The sequence below is a fragment of the Chelonia mydas genome, chromosome 5 (assembly GCF_015237465.2).
Source record: "Chelonia mydas isolate rCheMyd1 chromosome 5, rCheMyd1.pri.v2, whole genome shotgun sequence".
In the NCBI taxonomy this organism is placed as follows: domain Eukaryota; kingdom Metazoa; phylum Chordata; order Testudines; family Cheloniidae; genus Chelonia; species Chelonia mydas.
The window spans coordinates 125,538,990-125,558,780 of record NC_051245.2 but is presented as its reverse complement, the minus strand read 5'-3'; the positions used below and the strand labels follow the sequence as shown (position 1 = coordinate 125,558,780).

The following is a 19,791-nucleotide window of genomic DNA, read 5'->3' as shown; positions in this document are numbered from 1 at the left end:
GTGCACAGCCAAAAAATGCTCCGCTGGATGTGTTAGTGGGCTGCAACAACTTCTAGTAGTGCTATATTGGATGGACAGTCAAGTTTTTTCCATAGTGCACCATGAACCAAGGGCTAGAGCAGCTACAGGTGGGGAAGGTGCTCGGAAGCCTGAGTTAGGCTGGTTTGACTTGACTCTGAATAGTGCATTATGGGTGTGACTGTGCGTGTGTGTTCAGATTCTCAGAAATTATAAACCAAGGGTGAGTAATCCATGTGGGTACTCCAGGTCAGGCTTAGAAACATCGAGCCTGTGGGGTCAAGTCCCCACAGACTTGTGCTGACATTACTGTGTAGACATAGTCATGTCATAATTGGAAAATTTTAGCGAGTTAGTGCACTCCTTCAATATGCATACCAGTGAAATAAAATTTAAGTCTTTTGTGTTGCAGTTAACAAAGAAGGAAGATTCTGCAGTTCTGAAAACACCCATGAAAAGACATGCTGGCTCAACCACTCAAACTCCCCTTAAGACAAGGAAGGCAAGTATATGGTCTTTCGAAACATACAATAGAACCTCAGAGTTACAAACACCAGAGTTAGGAACTTAGCAGTCAACCATGTACCTCATTTGGAACCAGAAGTGCGCAATCAGGTAGTAGCAGAGACCAGAAAAAGCAAATACAGTGCAGTACTGTGTTAAACATAAACTACTTTTAAAAAGGGGGGGGGGGGTTAAAAAATATTTGACAAGGCAAGGAAACTGTTTCTGTGCTGGTTTAATTTAAATTAAGATGGTTAAAAGCAGCATTTTTTTTCTGCATAGTAAAGTTTCAAAGCTGTAGTAAGTCACTGTTCAGTTGTAAACTTTTAAAAGAACAAACATAAGATTTTGTTCAGAGTTACGAGCATCTCAGGAATGGAGGTTGTTTGTAACTCTGAATAAAATCTTATGTTTGTTCTTTTAAAAGTTTACAACTGAACAGTGACTTAATACAGCTTTGAAACTTTACTATGCAGAAAAAAATGCTGCTTTTAACCATCTTAATTTAAATTAAACCAGCACAGAAACAGTTTCCTTGCCTTGTCAAATCTGAGGTTCTACATTATAGAGACAATGACAAATATCCATAGGGAAAAGGGTATTATGGATTTCCCTCTGCCTGGCTTCTGCCATTAATAATTCATGCAAGTAACTTCTAGGTCAGTTCTGAATCAAATCGCCTTATGTCACCTGGTGCTCTCCCAGACAATTGTTACTTGTCTCCTTGCTTATTCTGAAAGATGAAGGAAAAAGACACTGGCTCAAACTTTTTTCTAGATATTAAAATTGGTATATTCTGTTGTAATTATAGATACCTTTGTAATCAATTCTTAATTTTAAAAAAGCTGCAAAAGTATTTGAAAATGTGAGTAGGACTGCATTGTTCATGGAAGAAAATCATAAGAATTCATTCCTCCTCCTTCATTAGGAGATAAAAATGAGTTTGAAAAAGTCTCTGTAAAACTGAGACCCTATACCTAGGGGAGAACTGGAGTTCAGTCTTAGCAACTTTGAGCCAGTAGATATTACTGTTTTCTTCTGATAGCTATGCCAGCTTTGGAGTGCTATGGGAAAGTGAGGTTCATTGCTTTGTTGGGGATGAGTGAGCTAGAAAAGGGACAGATTTACTGGAGACCTTCAAGTTGTTGGCAGGATTGGTGGTTTAAAGAAGCAAAACGACACAAACTTAATATAGTCTAGGTTTGAAATGGCAGGAAGCCAGTAATGGATGAGGCATCAGGCATAGCTTCTCTGGAGAAAAACTGTACAGAAGTTCTTTATTTAAACAAAACTTGGCATACCTTCCAGAAACTAGTCTGAAATGTTTTGTCACCTCATAGATGCTGCTGGAATTAAAGGTCAGCATGCCCTTTACTATCCTAACTTTTGTGTATTTAATGTTAGAAATCTGAAGCTTCTCATTTTTAATCTTTAGTTACATGGAGTCACAAATTTAACTGTGCTGCGGGCAGCCAGCTGCATCAGTCTGACCAGCACGGGTACATGTCCTGCAGCTGTTGCCAGAACACCTATTCCAGTTTGTAAGGTGAGTAAAGCTCTTGGATTGATTTTACTGTAGTTATTCTCAATAATAAAAGCCCTTGTGGGCCCAGAAGAAGTGATACTATCCCTATTTTTATGCAGGGCTCAAGCCCTGAAAATTTGTATGTGTGTACACATACATAAAACTTGAATATTAACTATAAAGGTATGACTGAACTTATTTTTCCACTTTAACAGCCATGTAATTTTTCTGGCAAAAGTGTACAGTGTTTAAAAAGCTATACTAGAAACAAACTGCTATTCAGTTAAACCTCAACTTTCACTCTGTCAAAGTGAAGACTACAAATGTTTGGTAAATGGTTATGAAAACCTCCAGTTCACCTTTAAGTTGACTTCTGTTGAAGTTCCAGCATTTACTGTCTTATTATACCCTTTCTTTCCTTAGTCTTGTAACTTGTATACAAGCTGTCTAAGAAAAGCAGTCTCTGTCTAGTGAGAGAAATAATTCCAGGGGAAAATGTCCCATGATATGAGTTGTGTCAGAAACAACCTGGTCAGTTGTCATTTGTCTAATTGCTGGATGGGTGACTTCACATCACATTTCAAGGACCTATTCAGGGTACATTCTTTTGCACGTAACCATCAATCTTCCACTTGTAAGTTCTTTGGAAAGTACAAATGAAAACCTTTTCCCTCAACCAAGCACACTAATTGTAGTATTGCATAGGAGTGTTGGACTTAATATCTTATATAGATGTTAATTTCTATGGGAGGAGCAATAAGTGACATCCATTTTTTTTCAACAAGTGAGGGAGCAATAGGTCAAACTTGACAATACTTCTTCAAATAGAATGGTTCAGTTTTTTAGTTTCAATACCTTAACTTATCAAACTGGCATCCAGTGCTCTAGCATGCTATCAGTGTGACTGTCTGCACATGTAGAGGAAGCAGAGTTCTCCATTCCCCTCTCCAGTCTTCTGGGACTTGAGGTCATAAAAATATTGAAGTTGGGGATATAGAAGTAACCACATCCATTCTTGGACCAGGACAAGTGGATGTTTCTTCCAAACTTCTTGACTTTCCCAGCAGGACTTAAATCTTCTAGTGGAAACTTTCAGGCCACAAAGCCAGAATACAAGTGCATTCCTTACAGGGTTATAAACTTTAAGAAAATTTTTCTGTATTATCAACTTTTAACAGGCAAAGTATAGACTTTAAAAGACTAATATTTGTGATGAACAAGTTGAGATTAATTGGAAAGTAAAAACTTCTTTATTTTTTCCTTTTTGGAGTTAAAAGTTGACCTGTTTGTTCCTCATCCTTAGCCAGCACAGTCAGTCCCAAATGACGTAAATTCTAGTATGTGGAGCAGCTGCTGTGAAGGTCCCTGGGAAAATATATGAATTCATATTTTATGCTACAAGTTAACTGTCAAGATCAATGAATGCCTCCATTATGAGAAAAATTACAGATAAGGAAACTAGCTCTTAATTCTAACGTTAATACAGGCTTTGATCTTAAACATTAATGGCTTTCAGGCAGCTGCTTTGGGTCAAATTGAAGTGGTTGGTTGTCAAGAGGATGACTGAATAATCTGACTGAACTTTCTAGCACTTACTGCCTATAGTAGTATTAATGGGAGCAGCATGGTTAAAGCCCCTTCGTTAGGTAAGAATTGATAGAAGTCAAACCCTTACTGCAGTATAAGGGAAAGTAACACCAAAGATCTGAGTCACCCATGCCACTTCATAGATGCATGTTTTACAAGGTTCACGATGAATGGATATAAAAGGAGAGAGGAAGGATGGCCTTATGGTTAAAACACTGAAATGTCTCAACCTGGATTCAATTCCTAGATCTGTTTCAGACTTCTTCTGTGACCTAGGGCAAGTTACTTAATCACTTTGCCTTGATCGTCATCTGTAAAATGGGGATGTTTTCTAAAATAGAGGTATTAGTGACATAAAGTCCAGTTACAAAAGTTTAAATTAGGCTAGTTTTTGCTCCTAATTATTAATGTGTATTTAATGATAAAAAGTAACTGAGCTGATTCTCCACCTGATGATTCTACATCTTCTTGGTCAGAGATCTGGTACTTTTTAATCAAGGTTGTACATAATCTGTAGTATAAAAGCTCACTAGACATAATGACATTACATTTTGCAGACACCATCTAAAAGCACACCACCAGATTCCCTGCAGCAGGCACGATTACAAGAGGGCAAAGAAAACCAGCAAACCAGCAAATCAAATAATCAATTCAGCTATTTAGACTTCACGGTATGTGTCTTATTTTTGTCTGACTTTAAAATATAGTCTAATTTTAGAGAGGTGAGTAGAAAACTGACTAGATTTGGATGAGATTAGGTGGTGGGCATATAGAAAACTACATTCTTAGATATTTTAAATTTACCCAGGGGACAGGAAACTAAATCCTCAAGTTCTATGCCACTCTGAGGAATCTAACAAATTCTGTTTTAAAGATATTGTCCAGAGAGCTCTCAAAAAGCAGTTCAGGGTTACCCAATACATACTGAGAGCATGGGGATCAAGATTCCACAGCTAATTGAGGACTAACCAAGGAGTAACAGGATGCTGGACAGAAAGGGTAGCTATAGATAGGAACTTTGACAGCATGAAACTTTGGAGCAGGGGATTTATGGATTTATTTTATTACCTGTCTTCATATCTCAAAGAAGGGTTTTGTTAAGATGACTTTCTGGTGAAAACTAAAATCTGAGCAGCATGCGGGAAATGTAATGACTTCCAAGGTTTTTGCTTATTTAGGGGATAACAAATGCATTTCAGTTCAGAAAATGAACTGAAATTTAGTCCTGGGAGCAAGGCAGCAACAATCAGAAAAAGCTCACTAATCAGAAAAAGGGTTTGGTGGAGGGATAGCTCTAGTGAACAGACTGGGCTGTGTTAGTAGTGTGATGGAAACCACACAACAGCATTATTTGCTTAAGGCAGTTGTTAAATCTTCTTGGGAATATGTGGTATTGGTCACCATATAACAAATGGTATTACTGCATCCTCAACTGCAGAGTTGGACAAAAGTCCAGGTCAGAAAAAAACAAGGAAAGGATCAAAAGAGGGCACTCTAACTGGATTAAGCTAGCAACATATGATTTTTAACAGCTGTATTAAAACATAAATGAGTAAGTTCTTAAATAAAAACACAAATCAAGGGAAGTGGAGTGGGGGGAGAAATCAGGCAGGACCCACTTCATTTAAATAGCAGAAATACATTCAGTAAAATATTGGTGAAGGGAAGTGAGCCAGGCTAAGTTTGAAAGAAGCATAGACTTCCTTTTGCAAAAGACAACTGAGAATTATAGTAAAGCAGGAAGATGGGGTTGTCCTACCTAGATCACTTTAATTGGGTGGGTGTACCACTGACTGTATTGTGATTATATAGTAATGTTGTCTTGTTACTACTTCATCTTCCTACAATTTCTTAAATATTTTCAGAAAGATCTTTCAAAGAAAACTAGCAATACCAGTGAGATTTTCAATTCTACAGTAAATGAGAACAGATATTAAGGATCCTGCTGCTGCACCCTCTGAAATGCCGGAATAACTCATTTCTTTGTGGCACTTGAGCGCTTTTAACTATTTTCATAGACTTGGGAGAGAAGACAACTTATGCTGTACCCCTCTGGCAAATGCAGCAAGTCGAAAGGATTTGTGTGGAACCACAACTGTACCTTGAACTCTATTTCCTAGCTAGAAAATAAAAATAGAAAGTAGCACTTAAAAGTAACATGTTGAATTAGTGAGTCTTTAAAATACTCTAACCAAACTTCTGCAAGTCTTAGTGTACAGTTCAGGTATTTACCTTGTCTTTCTTTATTGGTGTGGCTGCATGATATTGAACTGGCTCATTTTTTTTACTGATCAGCATTTGTTTTTTCTAGAGTGCTAACATAATCCTTTTTTAAAAAAATATTTATATTCAAGCCTTTGAACTGTCTCAACTCTTTCATGAAGTTCAGACTTGCAGGTTTCATGTACTTAATTATTCTGTCTAATTGTTGTACCCTGTCAAGCAATTAACTTTCAAACCTTGGTGCTTTTTAAGCAAGTCTATGCAGGCAATTATGAAGCTAGAAAAAAAAAAGAACACATATAAAACCCTTAGTTGAAGTGAAGTGATCACAATCCCTAATCATCTGAACTGCTCAGTGCAACGTTGTTTAATTTCTCTTTTACTTGATTGTATTAATATCATGCCTTGGACTGAAAATGTACCTTCACATTAGTGCTCAACTGCTTTGAGATGATCTGGATAATGCTGTGGCTAGAATAAAAACATGTGTTCAAATATTTCTTAATGTATATAGTCTGATTCTGAAAAGCAATTGAAATAATAAAAATGTGTTGTGCTCTTAAATAAAAAGCTGTACTAGTCAAGATGTCTGTTTTCAATGGGATACCACTTCCTGGTTCTGAAGAAAATCTCATTTGCAAAACACATTGTTGTTTTGTATGCTGTTTTGTAACTAAAAGGGAACAGCTGGCATTCATAAATTAAAAATAGTAATTTGTCTGAGGAGACATTTCATTGTGCATTAGTAAACTTTAAAAGCAGATTTGGAAATTGATCAATATTGAATTTTACTCATGCTGTGTATTTTTTTTCTTGAAGTAGAATACTTCAAAAACAATGAGGAGTCCAGTGGCAACTTAAAGACTAACATTTATTTGGGCATAAGCTTTCGTGGGTAAAAAACCCCACTTCAGATGCATGGAGTGAAAATTACAGATACAGGCAGGGTGGATTTGATTTAAATCACTCGTCAGTTACTTCCAAATTTCAACAGCATCAGCAATAAAACAGCTATTTCCCTGCATTTTGTTCAAGGCTACAGAAATAGGCTTCAGGGTACTCAGCATGTGTTCAACATTTCTCTTAAGCCCAATGTTGAGATCTTTGGCTGTGACAGGGCCATCTATTTTATCATGATTCTTCACAAACTGTCATCAGATTAGGCCAGTTCTTGATATAGTGCTCAAAAGAGTCCACTACTGAGTTCCATCGTACCTCTTGTGGGAGAGTTGGCTTGGTTCCTCCCACTTTTTTCAGAGCAGCTGCTGCAAAGTGGTTGTTATGGAGAAGTATTTTGCAATTTCAACAACATTAGCCTTTATTTCTAGAACACTGAAATCTTTGGCTAGGAGGTGCATCAAATGAGCATTGCAATCATATGTTATTAGCTTGGGACTCTCTTCACTCTCTTCTAAATAATTTCTTCTCATCTTGGATACATTTGCAACATTGTCTGTGACCAAGCTGCGTACTGGACATTTGAATTTTTTCCCCCCACAGTTTGTTATAGCTTTTATTGCTACTTCTTCTAAGTATTCTGCTGTGTGTGCATTTCCTGATGTATCAGTTGTTTTTGTAAGGAAGACATTCCCTTCTACTGTTGTCACACAAGCACAAACAACAGGATCATGGTGGACATTGCTCCACCCATCAAGACTCAGGTTAACAATTTCACCCTCTAGACCTTTTGCACACTGCTCAATTTCTCTTTCATACACTTTATCCAGCAATTTGCCTGCAATATCTGCTCTGTTGGGTGGACTGTATCCTGGTCTTAATGACTGAACCTTGTTAATCAAATATGGGTTCTCAATCATACAGACAGGAGAGTTTGTTGCATAAACAAACCGGGCAATTTTTTCCATCAATTACCTCTTTTTGTAATCTGCTGGTTCTTATCTTATCTATGGTTGTTTTTGGATGATGGAGTTTGGTTTTTTTGGCTACAGGTGATATACTGACATTATGTGATTATGTGGCATACGTAATGTAACTGAAACACTATCATTGGCAGATAACTCTAAAACTATAGAAAATGATGGTAATCTTGAAGGTGGATAGTCCTCAGAATCCTGTATGTTGAGGATGGATTCTCCTAAACAAAATAAGTCAATGCAATTATTCAATTATTACTGCCATACTGCTAATTTAGTATTACTCATTGCATTCACTGACACTCAGTACTACTTTAAAGGTGAAATTGTAAAAGAAAGATCTGCCTATTTCAGCTATTTATTTTTTAATCACAACTTCATCATCTTTAACGCAGCTTCCTCCTGAGAAGGGACACTTCTCATGATGTTGTTTCATTGGAGCAACCAGGCCTTGCATTTCTTTGTTGCACAGTTTGCATTTTGCACACTTGCCTGTCTTACCCAGGCAACTTCATTAAAATATTGGAACTTCATTAAAATATTCCCAAACTGGGTCCCTTATACAGCCTGTTGCCATTGTAGGTTTTCCCTTCTAGTGAGAGAATGGTATGGTAGATCTCAGATCAATGAAGGCTACACTCAGAAAGACCTCAAGACTTCTGGAATATGCTGCTCAAACAGTTTCACTTTTGTTTCTACTGCCTGTCCCTCCCTTCTCACATTTATTTATCTCCAGACTTCTTGTCCAGATCTATTCCACCCCCAACAATCTTCTATTCATTGAACTTTTTGAAACTTTGCACTTTTAGAGAGAGATAAGGGATTGACTCTGTGTACACAAATTTGCAGAGACACAATAGGGTTGAGGTCTGTTATTTCTCACCTCTTCTTTATTTATTCAAAACCCATTTTTGCTGTTAACAAGCATGTTATCTCTGCAGACACAAATCCACAGTTTGAGAACTGCAAAACTAAGCATCTCTGATGGTGTCTTTTAGACTGAGCACTGCGTCCCATTGGGTAGATGGAAAGATTAACCTCATAAGATTGGGTCCCTAATCCATGAACTATTGGAACTCATTTACAAAACTTTTCTTAAAAACATTACATGAATATATTGTCTCATATTATAGAATTAAAATGTATAATCTCTATTCCATGATGAGACATTACAGCTCAAAGATATATCTTTATCTTTAGATAGGTTTTTTCCTCCAAAAACCTCATCAAAAAATTCCAATTTAAATAAAATAATTTGATTTAAAAAATCATTGATTTTTATCCACCCTGGGTACAGGCATAAATATACTGGTACATGAAGAGAAAGGAATTACCTTACACGTGGAGAACCAGTGTTAACAAGGCCAATTCAGTCAGGGTGGATGTGGTCCACTCCCAATAATTGAGGAGGAGGTGTCAATACCAAGAGAGGGAAAATTGCTTTTGTAGTGAGCCAGCCACTCCCAATCCCTATTCAAGCCCAAATTAATGGTGTTAAGTTTGCAAATAAATTGTAGCTCTGCAGTTTCTCTTTGAAGTCTATTTTTCAAGTTTTTTTGGAGAAGGATGGCTACTTTTAAATCTGTTATTGAATGCCCAGCAAGATTGACGTGTTTTCCCACTGGCTTTTGTATGTTATCATTCCTGATGTCTGATTTGTGTCCATTTATTCTTTTACGTAGGGACTGTCCAGTTTGGCCAATGTACATGGCAGAGGGGCATTGCTGGCACATGATGGCATGTATCACATTAGTAGATGTACAGGTGAATGAGCCCCTGATGGTGTGGCTGGATCCTATGATGGTGTTGCTAGAGTAGATATGGGGACAGAGTAGGCGACGGGGTTTGTTACAGGGATTGGTCCCTGGGTTAGTGTTTCTGTGGTGTGTAGTTGCTGGTGAGTATTTGCTTCAGGTTGAGGGGCTGTCTGAAACCGAGGATTGGCCGGCCTCCCAAGGCCTGTGAGAGTGGGGGATCATTTTCCAGGATAGGTTGTAGATTGTTGATGATGTGCTGGAGAGGTTTTAGCTCAGGGCTGTACATGATGGCCAGTGGTGTTCTGTTATTTTCCTTGTTGGGCCTGTCCTGTAGTAGGGAACTTCTGGGTATCTGTCTCGCTCTGTCAATCTGTTTCCTCACTTCTCCAGGTGGGTATTGTAGTTTTAAGAATGCTTGATAAAGATCTTGTGGGTGTTTCTGTCTGAGGGATTGGAGCAAATGCAGTTGTATCTTAGGGCTTGGCTGTAGACAATGGATCGTGTGATGTGTCCTGGATGGAAGCTGGAGACATGTAGGTAAGTATAGCGGTCGGTAGGTTTCCAGTATAGGGTGGTGTTTGTGACCTTCACTTATTTGTACAGGAAGTAGATCTCTTGTGTGGACTGGTCCAGGCTGAGGTTGATGGTGGGGTGGAAATTGTTGAAATCATGGTGGAGTTCCTCAAGGGCTTCTTTTCCATGGGTCCAGATGATGAAGATGTCATCAATGTAGCACAAGTAGAGGAGGGCTTCTAGGGGATGAGAGCTGAGGAAGCATTCTAAGTCAGCCATAAAAATGTTGGCATACTGTGGGGCCATGCGGGTACCCATAGCAGTGCCACTGACTTGAAGGTATAAGTTGTCCCCAAATCTGAAATGGTTGTGGGTGAGGACAAAGTCACAAAGCTCAGCCACCATGTGTGCCGTGGCCTCATCAGGGATACTGTTCCTGACAGCTTGTAGTCCATCCTCCTGTGGAATATTAGTGTACAGAGCTTCTACATCCATGGTGGCCAGGATAGTGTTTTCAGGAAGATCGCCAATGCATTGTAGTTTCCTCAGGAAGTCGGTGGTGTCTCGAAGATAGCTAGGAGTGCTGGTTACGCTGAGGAGAGAGTCCAAATGGCCAGATAATCCTGCTGTCAGTGTGCCAGTGCCTGAGACGACGGGGCATCCAGGATTTCCAGGTTTATGAATCTTAGGTGGCAGATAGAATACCCCTGGTCTGGTCTCTGGGGGTGTGTCTGTGTAGATTTGTTCCTGTGCTATAGCAGGGAGTTTCTTGAGCAGATGGTGTAGTTTCTTTTGGTACACCTCAGTGGGACCGGAGGATAGTGGCCTGTAGAATGTGGTGTTGGAGAGTTGCCTGGCAATCTCCTGTTCATAATCTGCCGTTCATAATCTGCCCTGTTCACAATGACTACAGCACCTCCTTTGTCGGCCCCTTTGATTATAATGTCAAGAGTTGTTTCTGAAGCTGTGGATGGCGTTGCATTATGTACGGCTGAGGTTATGGGGGAAATTATGCTGTTTGTTCACAATTTCAGCCTGTGCACATCTGTGGAAGCACTCTATGTAGAAGTCCAGTCTGTCATTTCAACAGTCAGGTGTTTTGGGCCTGTAGGAAAGGCTTTGGGTTCACAATCCTGCCATCCGTTTTAGGAGCAATGTGGACTTCAGTTTGTCTCCATTTTCTTTCTGTCAAAGTGGCCTTTAGTTGTTGTCCCCTCTCCTAGGTGCACAAGGGAACCAAGTCCAATAGCCACAGAACTCAACTGCACAATTTTAAACTTGTTACTAGGCTTCATTTCTGAAGCTTTCAGAATGTAAAGCAAACTACTTTCCTCTGCTTGCAACCCACTAACTGCTGTGCACAGCAATATTTGCAGTCTAGTTAAGAGGACTATCTAATTTTATTTAAACCCCCCCCGACACACACACACCTGACAAAGCTTTTATTAAAGTCCAAATCTAGTGTTCTAAATGAGGAACAAGAGTGTAAGAGCTTCTAAATCATGCGATGGATTTAAAACACTGTCACTATGTCCCACAGAGGAAAAGCAAGCTTTCTCCTACAACCATCTGCTCACAGATCCTGAGGCATAGCTATTTCTTAGGCAAAGAAGGCTGGGATGGGGGGTGGGGGATAGCTGATTTTATGTAAGATATCCTAATTAAATAGCTTCATCTATGTTAGGAAAGTACCCGTTGCTGATGAGGGGTTGGCATTGGATGCAGCTGAAGTTCTTGAAATGATGCTGAACAATTGGTACTTTCTACAGTGCCTTCCATCATAGGATCTCAAAGTGCTTTGCACAAACGTCTCACCTGATACTTCATTTGCCTGTTGAAATAGGAAGTATTTTACAGATATGACTATTGAGGCACAGGGTAGTAAAGTGACTTGGTCCAGGCCACCCAGGACATCTGTAATAGGAATAGGAAGAGACCTCAAATCATTTGACTTCCAGCCCTTGGTGGCAAGATATTGCAGTGATAAAGTTACTTTGGAAGGCAATACAAATCGTGCATTTACTGAGCAGGCATTACATACTTGTCCAGTTAATGCTAGTATACATGTCCTGAGGAAATGCAACAGTTTGTCAGATTCACTTCTACATCAAAGGTCATGAGTCTTCCCTCAGCTAGTAAATTGCCTCTGTGCTGCTTGCAGAAGTTCTCTTAGAGAAAGCAGCCAGCCCCTCCACCTCTGAGGGTCAAATCCTCACTTGTGTGTGCAGGCATCATTGTACACAGGTTGTGATGAGTGGAGATCTGCTGCAGAATGAGGATTCAAAGGCATCTTTACCAGGCCACAGAACAGCAGCAGAGCTCCCACATGTTTGCTAAAGTAGCCTAGTGGGCTTTCACCCAGGCAGGAAAGGGAAGGACTATGTGTGGTGGCCATTGTGGTGGTGCAGCTCCACCCTTCACTCAGTGTGCACTGGGCATCAGGGTATAGTCTCCAGTCAAAGCTCTCAATATCGTGCTAGGAAGATGGAACCACTCCAGCTTCTACTGCTTCTAGGGCCCTCTGTGCTTGTAAGTTGGGAAGGGCAGGCTTTACCTGTTGGTATGGATGTTTTGAATGATTACTTTGGATGTTAGTTTGGTCCCCACAGAACATGTACCACAGGGACAGTAGCAAAGCAAGTGAATGAGCCTTGATCTTGACCTGGAAGGCCCAACTCCAGGGATTAGAGGGTAACTCAGTCTCCATGTCAGTTTGCTCCTTGGCCTCCATGTGAGGGAAGCCAATAAAGGTACTAACTAGTGCCAGTAGTGATGGTATTGTCTTGTGGTGCTGACTGACCTACTAAGAACTGAAAGGGAACAAATCTGTCTACATTGGGCTGCCAAAAGCCACTAGACTGTAGCAACTTCAGGTCATTTCCAACCAGAGCCAAACTTAAACCAGTAACCTGGAGGTGAAAAACACTGGAAACATTATGGGTAATGGGATTCTTTCTCCAGCTGTGGTGGCTAACCTCTAGTAGTACTGTAGATAGTATAAAACAGTGGGTCTGAATCTGCCCCTTTGGAAGTCAGTGGTGAGTGTGAACAGAATTAGAGGTGTTCCTGGATGTGAGAAGCTTTTATAATATGTGATCTTTAGAGTGTTCAGTAATTTCTACTTACTCTTGTTCAGTGTAGATCAGTGGTTTTCAAAGGGGTCGTGGAATGCAAGGCATTGGGTTGCCTTGCTCAGCACCCAGGGACCCTGGCCAGTAAAACTAGTAGTTCCTATCTGTTCTGACACCACGCTGCTGTGCAGGAGATGGTAATTCAGCAGGGAAAAAGAGGAAAACACCAAATATTTGCTATTGGATAAGCATGTTGACATTGGCATTTTCCTCTACTTGTCAAGTACCTTTGTCATAGATGTTTAAAAACCGATACCTTAATTGTTCCCCTTGGTTTTGCAGGGAGTTGTGGTGGGCTGTGGAGCTTGGACTGTGACAACTCTGTTTTTGTTAAGCTTTGTGAACTTCCTTGATTTCTGTGTGTTTATCTCTGCTTTGATTTCTTCTATTGTCTGGATAGCAGAAGTGCTTCCAGGGTTGCCATCATAGATGTAACGTCTTTGTGCAAACTGGTTGCCATTAGTTGCAGGGAAGTATCCTGAAAGAACAACAAGACAGTAGTTCGTACAGCTGACAGCTACAAGGAGCAATAAGAAATGGCTTGGGTGTGTTTGAAACTGTACTGAACTTTATATCTAGTGTCAATTGAAATCTTGTTGCTTCATTTTAACTTTAAGGGATGTTGTCAAGCTAGCATTGGCTCAGAATTTCATACATTAAAATTGTGTCACGTTACTGCTTCTTGCCCCTTGAGCCATATATAGTACACATTAAAAGCTACATATTTTCATGCTTTATCCTTGTGCTGGTAACAAATGCCAGTGAAAAGGTAACATACTTATCACAGGTGTTACTGTGTGCATGTGTGCACACTGTTTTCCAGTTGCTTGCCTGGGTCAACTGTCATACCTGTACAGAGGGAGAGTGAAGGATTACCCCTACAGTCAACTCTTCTTCTACGGGTGCAGAAGATAACACTGCTGAGTACCCTGCTGTTGAGGGAGCATACCAAGTTCCCACTAAACAAAATGGCACGTTGCGGGGGCGAGAGCCTCCTTTCCCAAATCACAGTTGGCCATATGTGGAAGTCTAAAATCTGCCACTAAATTGAGTACTCTTTTAAAATTATTTTGGGAAATGGATGGAACAAGAGCATTGCTATAAATCTGTATCTCTCCCTGAAACATAGGCCTTGTGCAGCATCTTTGCACGAGGGTGAATTTTTCTGTATTAGTGTGTGTGATCCAGAACCCCTGAAGTCAATGGCAAATTTCCTGTTGGTTTTAATGGGTGCAGGATTAGGATCCTTAATAAGGGAAGTCTTTGTCAAGGATCCTGGAGTCTTGAGGTGGAGATAGAAAGGGATTTTGAAACCTCAGCTACTAGCAGACTTTTGAGCCTGAAATATTATACCTGATCGTTGGTACCAATTCTGCTTATTTTGCACAGTGGTACATCCCTCCATGCCACTGTATCAGTTGATACGAACAATCCAGACCTTTTAGATCCTGTTCAAGCCAAACTGCCTACTAAAGGAATATCTAGTCTGTTTTGTTCCTCTTGTATATGACCAAACTTTACCAAAATCAGTGAAAAAAGACAGGGGTGTCGGCAAGAAACTTATTTCCTTCAAAAAATAATTGTTTTCTTTCACCAAACTCAATGAAATGGGGAGGCACTTCTTAAAAGCAAATTCCTTTGTCTAATTTGTAATACTTTGCTTTAACTGTTGGCAGCATTAACCAATATTGCCAGATGTGCCATGAAGTACTTTGGGCTGGATGAATAACTATTGGACTGGAAGACATTTAAGCAAAAAAAGGTGGTCTCTAAAAATGTGAACTATTGCAACTGTGTTCAGGAAGTCCTAGGTGCTTCTCATGTAGTGTTTTCTGATATGCTATGTAGGTCAGCTATTTCAATGGCTGCTTTCATCTTGTGGGGTTTTTTTGGCCAATTTTGAACATTCCAGTCCCCAAAGTCTCATTCTGTTTAACTCTTTCAGCAACATCAAATGAGAGCTGGGGGTGGGGAGGGAATGCTTGCAGGCACGGTCAGCGCACTGAGACCTGCTGCCCCCCCTCTCCCCAGGGGCACACAGAGACTCCCTCCCAGAGCCCACACCCCTCACCCTCTCCTGCACCCCAACACTCTGGGTGCAAGAGGGAGCTCCAGGCTAGTGCAAACTCCCTCCCAGACCCCGCACCCCCTCCATTAATTTAGTAGACATGGGGGGCTCGTGACGACTTACCAAAATTCATGGAGTGGCCCCGCTGTGAAAATTATTGCCCACCTGTGATCTAGACCATCCCTATACTCAGCAGAACGTTGCCTTTTTCAAAAAGTCCAAAAAAATGCCAACAAAAAACTGCATTAAAAATGTTAGCAGTTACAGAATCAAACTCTGAAAAGGTAGGACATGCCAGATTTTTACAGATGTAAGTGCACTGGTTCTGTTCTCCTCTCAGCTCATTTACATGCAGCTTGGTGCAACCTGGCCTAGCCACCATTCTACCACTATTTCATCGCTCCTTCCGCTGGCCTCCCTAAATGAGCCAGCAGAATTTGCCCCCCCCTCCCCCCGCATCCCACTTTTAGGATTTTTCATTATCTTACAAGGAAGCTTGTCCCCATCTGCCGATTTGCTTGTGCCATTCATGCTCCCTACACTCCGCAACACTTCAGTGGTAGTCCCGGCAATACTATTTTTGACTTCTCTCCTGTTCCTTGCTTTTCCATCAGTCTATTATCTCTGGCCAGCTGGTGATAGGGAGGCCATAGATGACTTGTTAATGGCCCACCCGTTCTAAGTAATGTCTGGGCATGCTGACTGGATCTTTACTCGCCTAGAGTTCCTGGACTGCTTCACCTATTTTCAGAGAGAGCTCCTTAGGGCAGATCCTGGGGGGCACGATCTTTGGGCATTCTGTCATGTATTCTTGAGTCTAGTCCAGTTGCCCAAGGAAAGATTTCACAATTAGTATTTCTTCTGGCAACTCAAGTATTTGTCCTCCAGGAACTCAAATTGCTTTGTGACCATAACCAGATGTGGAAACTTTTCCGTTATGGGACTGCATCTCCATATTCTACTTTGAGTGCTTGCTCAGGTTGATTCATTCTAGGTGTGTGCTCACCCACATGCACAGTTGGAGACTTTTGCCTTAGTGGTATCCATAGGGTCGGCTGCTGCTCCCCCTTGAGTGTCGGTATATCAGGCATCAATCCCTACACCCTCTCAGTTCCTTCTTGCTGGCAACTCCGACTGAGGGGCAGGAAGGGGAGGGGGTGGACATGAGCAACGCATCTCCAAGAACACAGTTACAAAAGTTAGGTAACCGTTTTCTTCTTCGAGTGCTTGTTCATGTCAATTCCATTCTAGGTAACTCACAAGCAGTATCCTCGGAGGTGGGCTCCAAACCCATCATCATGCAAGAAGATCTTAACAGCAGAATGGCAAGCAATTGCTATCTCAATGTACAAACACCTCTGAATAACACAGAGACCATGCATATTAGTATGTTCAGTATCTATGGACCTCATCCAAATCCTAGTGAAATCAAAGGGAGTCTTTCCACATTGCGTCAGGACCTTAAATACTTTTGAACAAGATATCTGTAAGCAGAGAACAAATATTAAAAGGGATCAAATTCAGCCCTTGGCTTCAATAAACACACAACTGCCCTGGAAGCAAAGGGAATTGTCCAATTGTCCAAAAGGAAAACTTGACCCAATATTGCACAAACATCATTTCACAATACTGGAGTTAATGATTTCTCCTACTCCTAGTAAAAACTTCATAGATCTTCAAAATTACCAAGAAAAACCAGCTGTGCCACTGAGAAACTATATTTGAATTCTCATCTTCTTCTAATGTAGTACTGAGAGCTTGTGCTTTGGAAAATATTATTATTTCCTATACAGACAAACTAGCAAGAGGATATTGAGTTAGATTTATTAATAACATAACAAGATTGTATTAATTAATGAAGCTGCACAGCACTAGCTATCAGTGTTAGAGGGATAAATATTAAACTCTTACCCTGGTATGTAGTTGGAATCATAAGAAAGAACAGTCTCAGTTAATTGGGGTAGCGTTACGGGCATCTTAGATTACAGATCTATAACAATTGGTTTTTTCCCCTCTCCAGCTTCAAACTTAGCTGCAGTGTAAGAAATGTGTTGCCAAGATTGTCATAACTTTTCTGATGTAATAACCCAGAATGCAAGGTTTTGTTACCAATAACCACCCAAGTCAGGTGACCTTAATGTCAATAAAACAAACAATGTTGGCGGTGCACAAACAAATGAATAGTTTACAATGCATTACCCCAAACCATGTTCTTCTAAGGACTGAAAGCTGGCAATGCTCAAAATGAATGTTAATATGGTGTTGCCACTGCCCTCCCACTCTCAGCCTCCTTAGCTGTAGCCCAGGGGCTAGAATAGTCACCTGAGATTAAGGTTCAAATCTCTGTTAGAGCACAGACCCAAAACAGACTTCTTTGCTCCACCAAAAAAGTCGTCTGGTTCAACCCCCACCCAGTTTCTTTTTCAACTTTTCAGAACTGCCATAAACCGAAAAATCAATGATTTCCCCAGTTCTACTTGAGAGTCAATACCATGTTTATCAGCCACCACTGTGCTTCTCAGCTGGTGGCCAAAGAACCTAGTGCTAGCTGAATTGATTAGCTGAACTCAGCATAAATATGTTTGCCCCCTTACCACATCCAAGTCTTCAGCTGGGCTGTAGTGGGGCAGTGCAGAAGGTTTGCAGGTCCCTGAACCCACCCAACATTCCCTGGTGACTGCGAACCTCAGCCCTGCCCACTCCCTTCCTTTGCAGAGCTGAACACCTCTTCATCCAGCAGGCTGTCAAATCAATGCTCAGTGATGTCAAGAAAAAGGTTTCATTATATTGAGATGATGGCAAGGCTGAAGGTCTTGGGGGGTGGGGAGTAGATGTCTTGTAATGATTTGTATTACAAAGAGAGGTGGAGTTAAGCTCTCTGTAATCTGCAGCTACTAGTAGCAAATATCTCCAACAGCCAGTGATGGGACACTAGATGGGGAGGGCTCTGAGTTACTTCAGAGAATTCTTTCCCAGGTGTCTGGCTGGTGGGTCTTGCCCACAAGCTCAAGGTCTAACTGATCATATTTGGGGTCAGGAGTGAATTTCCCCCCAGGTCAGACTGGCAGACTCTGGGGGTCTTTTGCCTTCCTCTGCAGCATGGGACATGGGTCACTTGCAGGTTTAAATGAGTGTAAATGGTGGCTTCTCTGTAACTTGAAGTCTTTAAATCATGATTTGAGGACTTCAGTAACTCAGCGAGAGGTTAGGGGTCTATTATATGAGTGGGTGGGTGAGGTTCTGCGGTGTGCAGGAGGTCAAACTAAATGATCGTCCCTTCTGACCTTAAAGTCTGAGTCTATAATGTTGAAACATGTTACTTAATACAAATGGTGAGAAAACAAGCAAAAAAAAAATCAGGAAATAGTTAAGACTTGTGTTAAATTTAACAACTGTACCAGGAGAGCACATCCCACCTCGGAGAGGTAGGAGTCAGTTGGTTAAGTTTGGAGGCTAGGATGAGCGCTTAGCAACCGAGTTGAGGGAATATGAAAGATTGACAGCTGGAAGTGGGGCGTGACGAAGGGGGCAGGTGACGAAATTGAAAAGGAGATGGGAGGGGAATTTAGCCTGCCTCACTGGAGGTTAGAGGTTTGGCTTCTGAGGCAGGAGTGGGTGATGCTTCTAAATAGGGGATCTGAGAGGGTTTGTCAACTTGGGCTGTGGCATGTCCCTGAGGCAGGAGGCTGGAGAGATGGTGCAGAAAATCTGGGAAGGTTTGGTTGCTGGGAGAGCAGGTGTCTGGCATTTAGAATGGCTTTGGATATTCAGAGATAAAGAGCCTGATTATGCATTGCCTTACACTTTGTGTAGTCACACCTGTGCCAAGTAGGTTAAAGATGTACTGGGAAGATTCTGAGTTGGCAGCCTTTTACACCTATCATACACATGTGTGACGGCTGAAGGTGTAAAGCAGCAGAGAATCAGACCTAAACACTAGATGCTTATGGAAGAAGGTGATGTAACAATAGGTATGTGTCAGAGTCTGATGTCTAAAATTTTAACCTGGTTTTGTTACCAGGAGGAAGCACATTTTTTGTTTAAATTTCCCCCCCCCCAGAACCCAAAGAGTTCTCTTCAAACTTCACAAACAACCCCAACTTGCAAATTGGCATGGTAGATCCCAGCTAGAGAGAATTCCCTAAGATGACTAAAAATGAATGAAAAGCCAGCCTTTGCCAGGAGATCAGTACCAGGAAATGTATTACTGAACGACACTGTCATGGCACTTTAAAAGAGTTTTATTTTGCTTACATTTGATCCCTGCCCCACTTCAGTGGTGGCTTAAGTAGAACCAAAAGGAAGGAGAAGTTCTGGGGTAGCTGTTTATAGGTGCTATAGCAACTGTACAATGGAGAGTAGTTTGAAAGGCCTCCTCGCTGTCTGTTGCACAGGACAAAACCTTCTCCTTTGCTAGTAAGTGGAGAACAAACACACAGGTGCTACACTGATTTATCTGCTGCCAGTTAGTTGTTAAACGTGTTTACAAGTCAGCCTTTCTATGAAAGAGTGACATGACTGGATTCCATGGTCATAGTAGTGTGAGTACAAGGATGGCTTGAGGAAGTTGAAAGATCTGACTTCCGATCCT

General features: G+C 41.0%; 1 protein-coding gene across 9 annotated transcripts in view; it reads left to right on the top strand.

The window, feature by feature from the left end:
• Window positions 1–6,441, top strand: part of LOC102934828 (protein regulator of cytokinesis 1) — a 39,049-nt gene extending 32,608 nt beyond the window's left edge. For 7 of the 9 annotated variants that reach the window (XM_037902252.2, XM_037902250.2, XM_037902247.2 and 4 more), the window contains 4 exons: window positions 431–520; window positions 1,958–2,068; window positions 4,192–4,305; window positions 5,500–6,441. In XM_037902252.2, the coding sequence (XP_037758180.1) occupies window positions 431–520; window positions 1,958–2,068; window positions 4,192–4,305; window positions 5,500–5,571 (387 nt within the window). In that variant the 3' untranslated portion in view covers window positions 5,572–6,441. The remainder of the gene's footprint in view (window positions 1–430; window positions 521–1,957; window positions 2,069–4,191; window positions 4,306–5,499) is intronic. The other 2 variants (XM_037902248.2, XM_043546352.1) reach the window with 1 other exon arrangement.
• The last annotated feature ends 13,350 nt before the right edge of the window (window positions 6,442–19,791 follow it).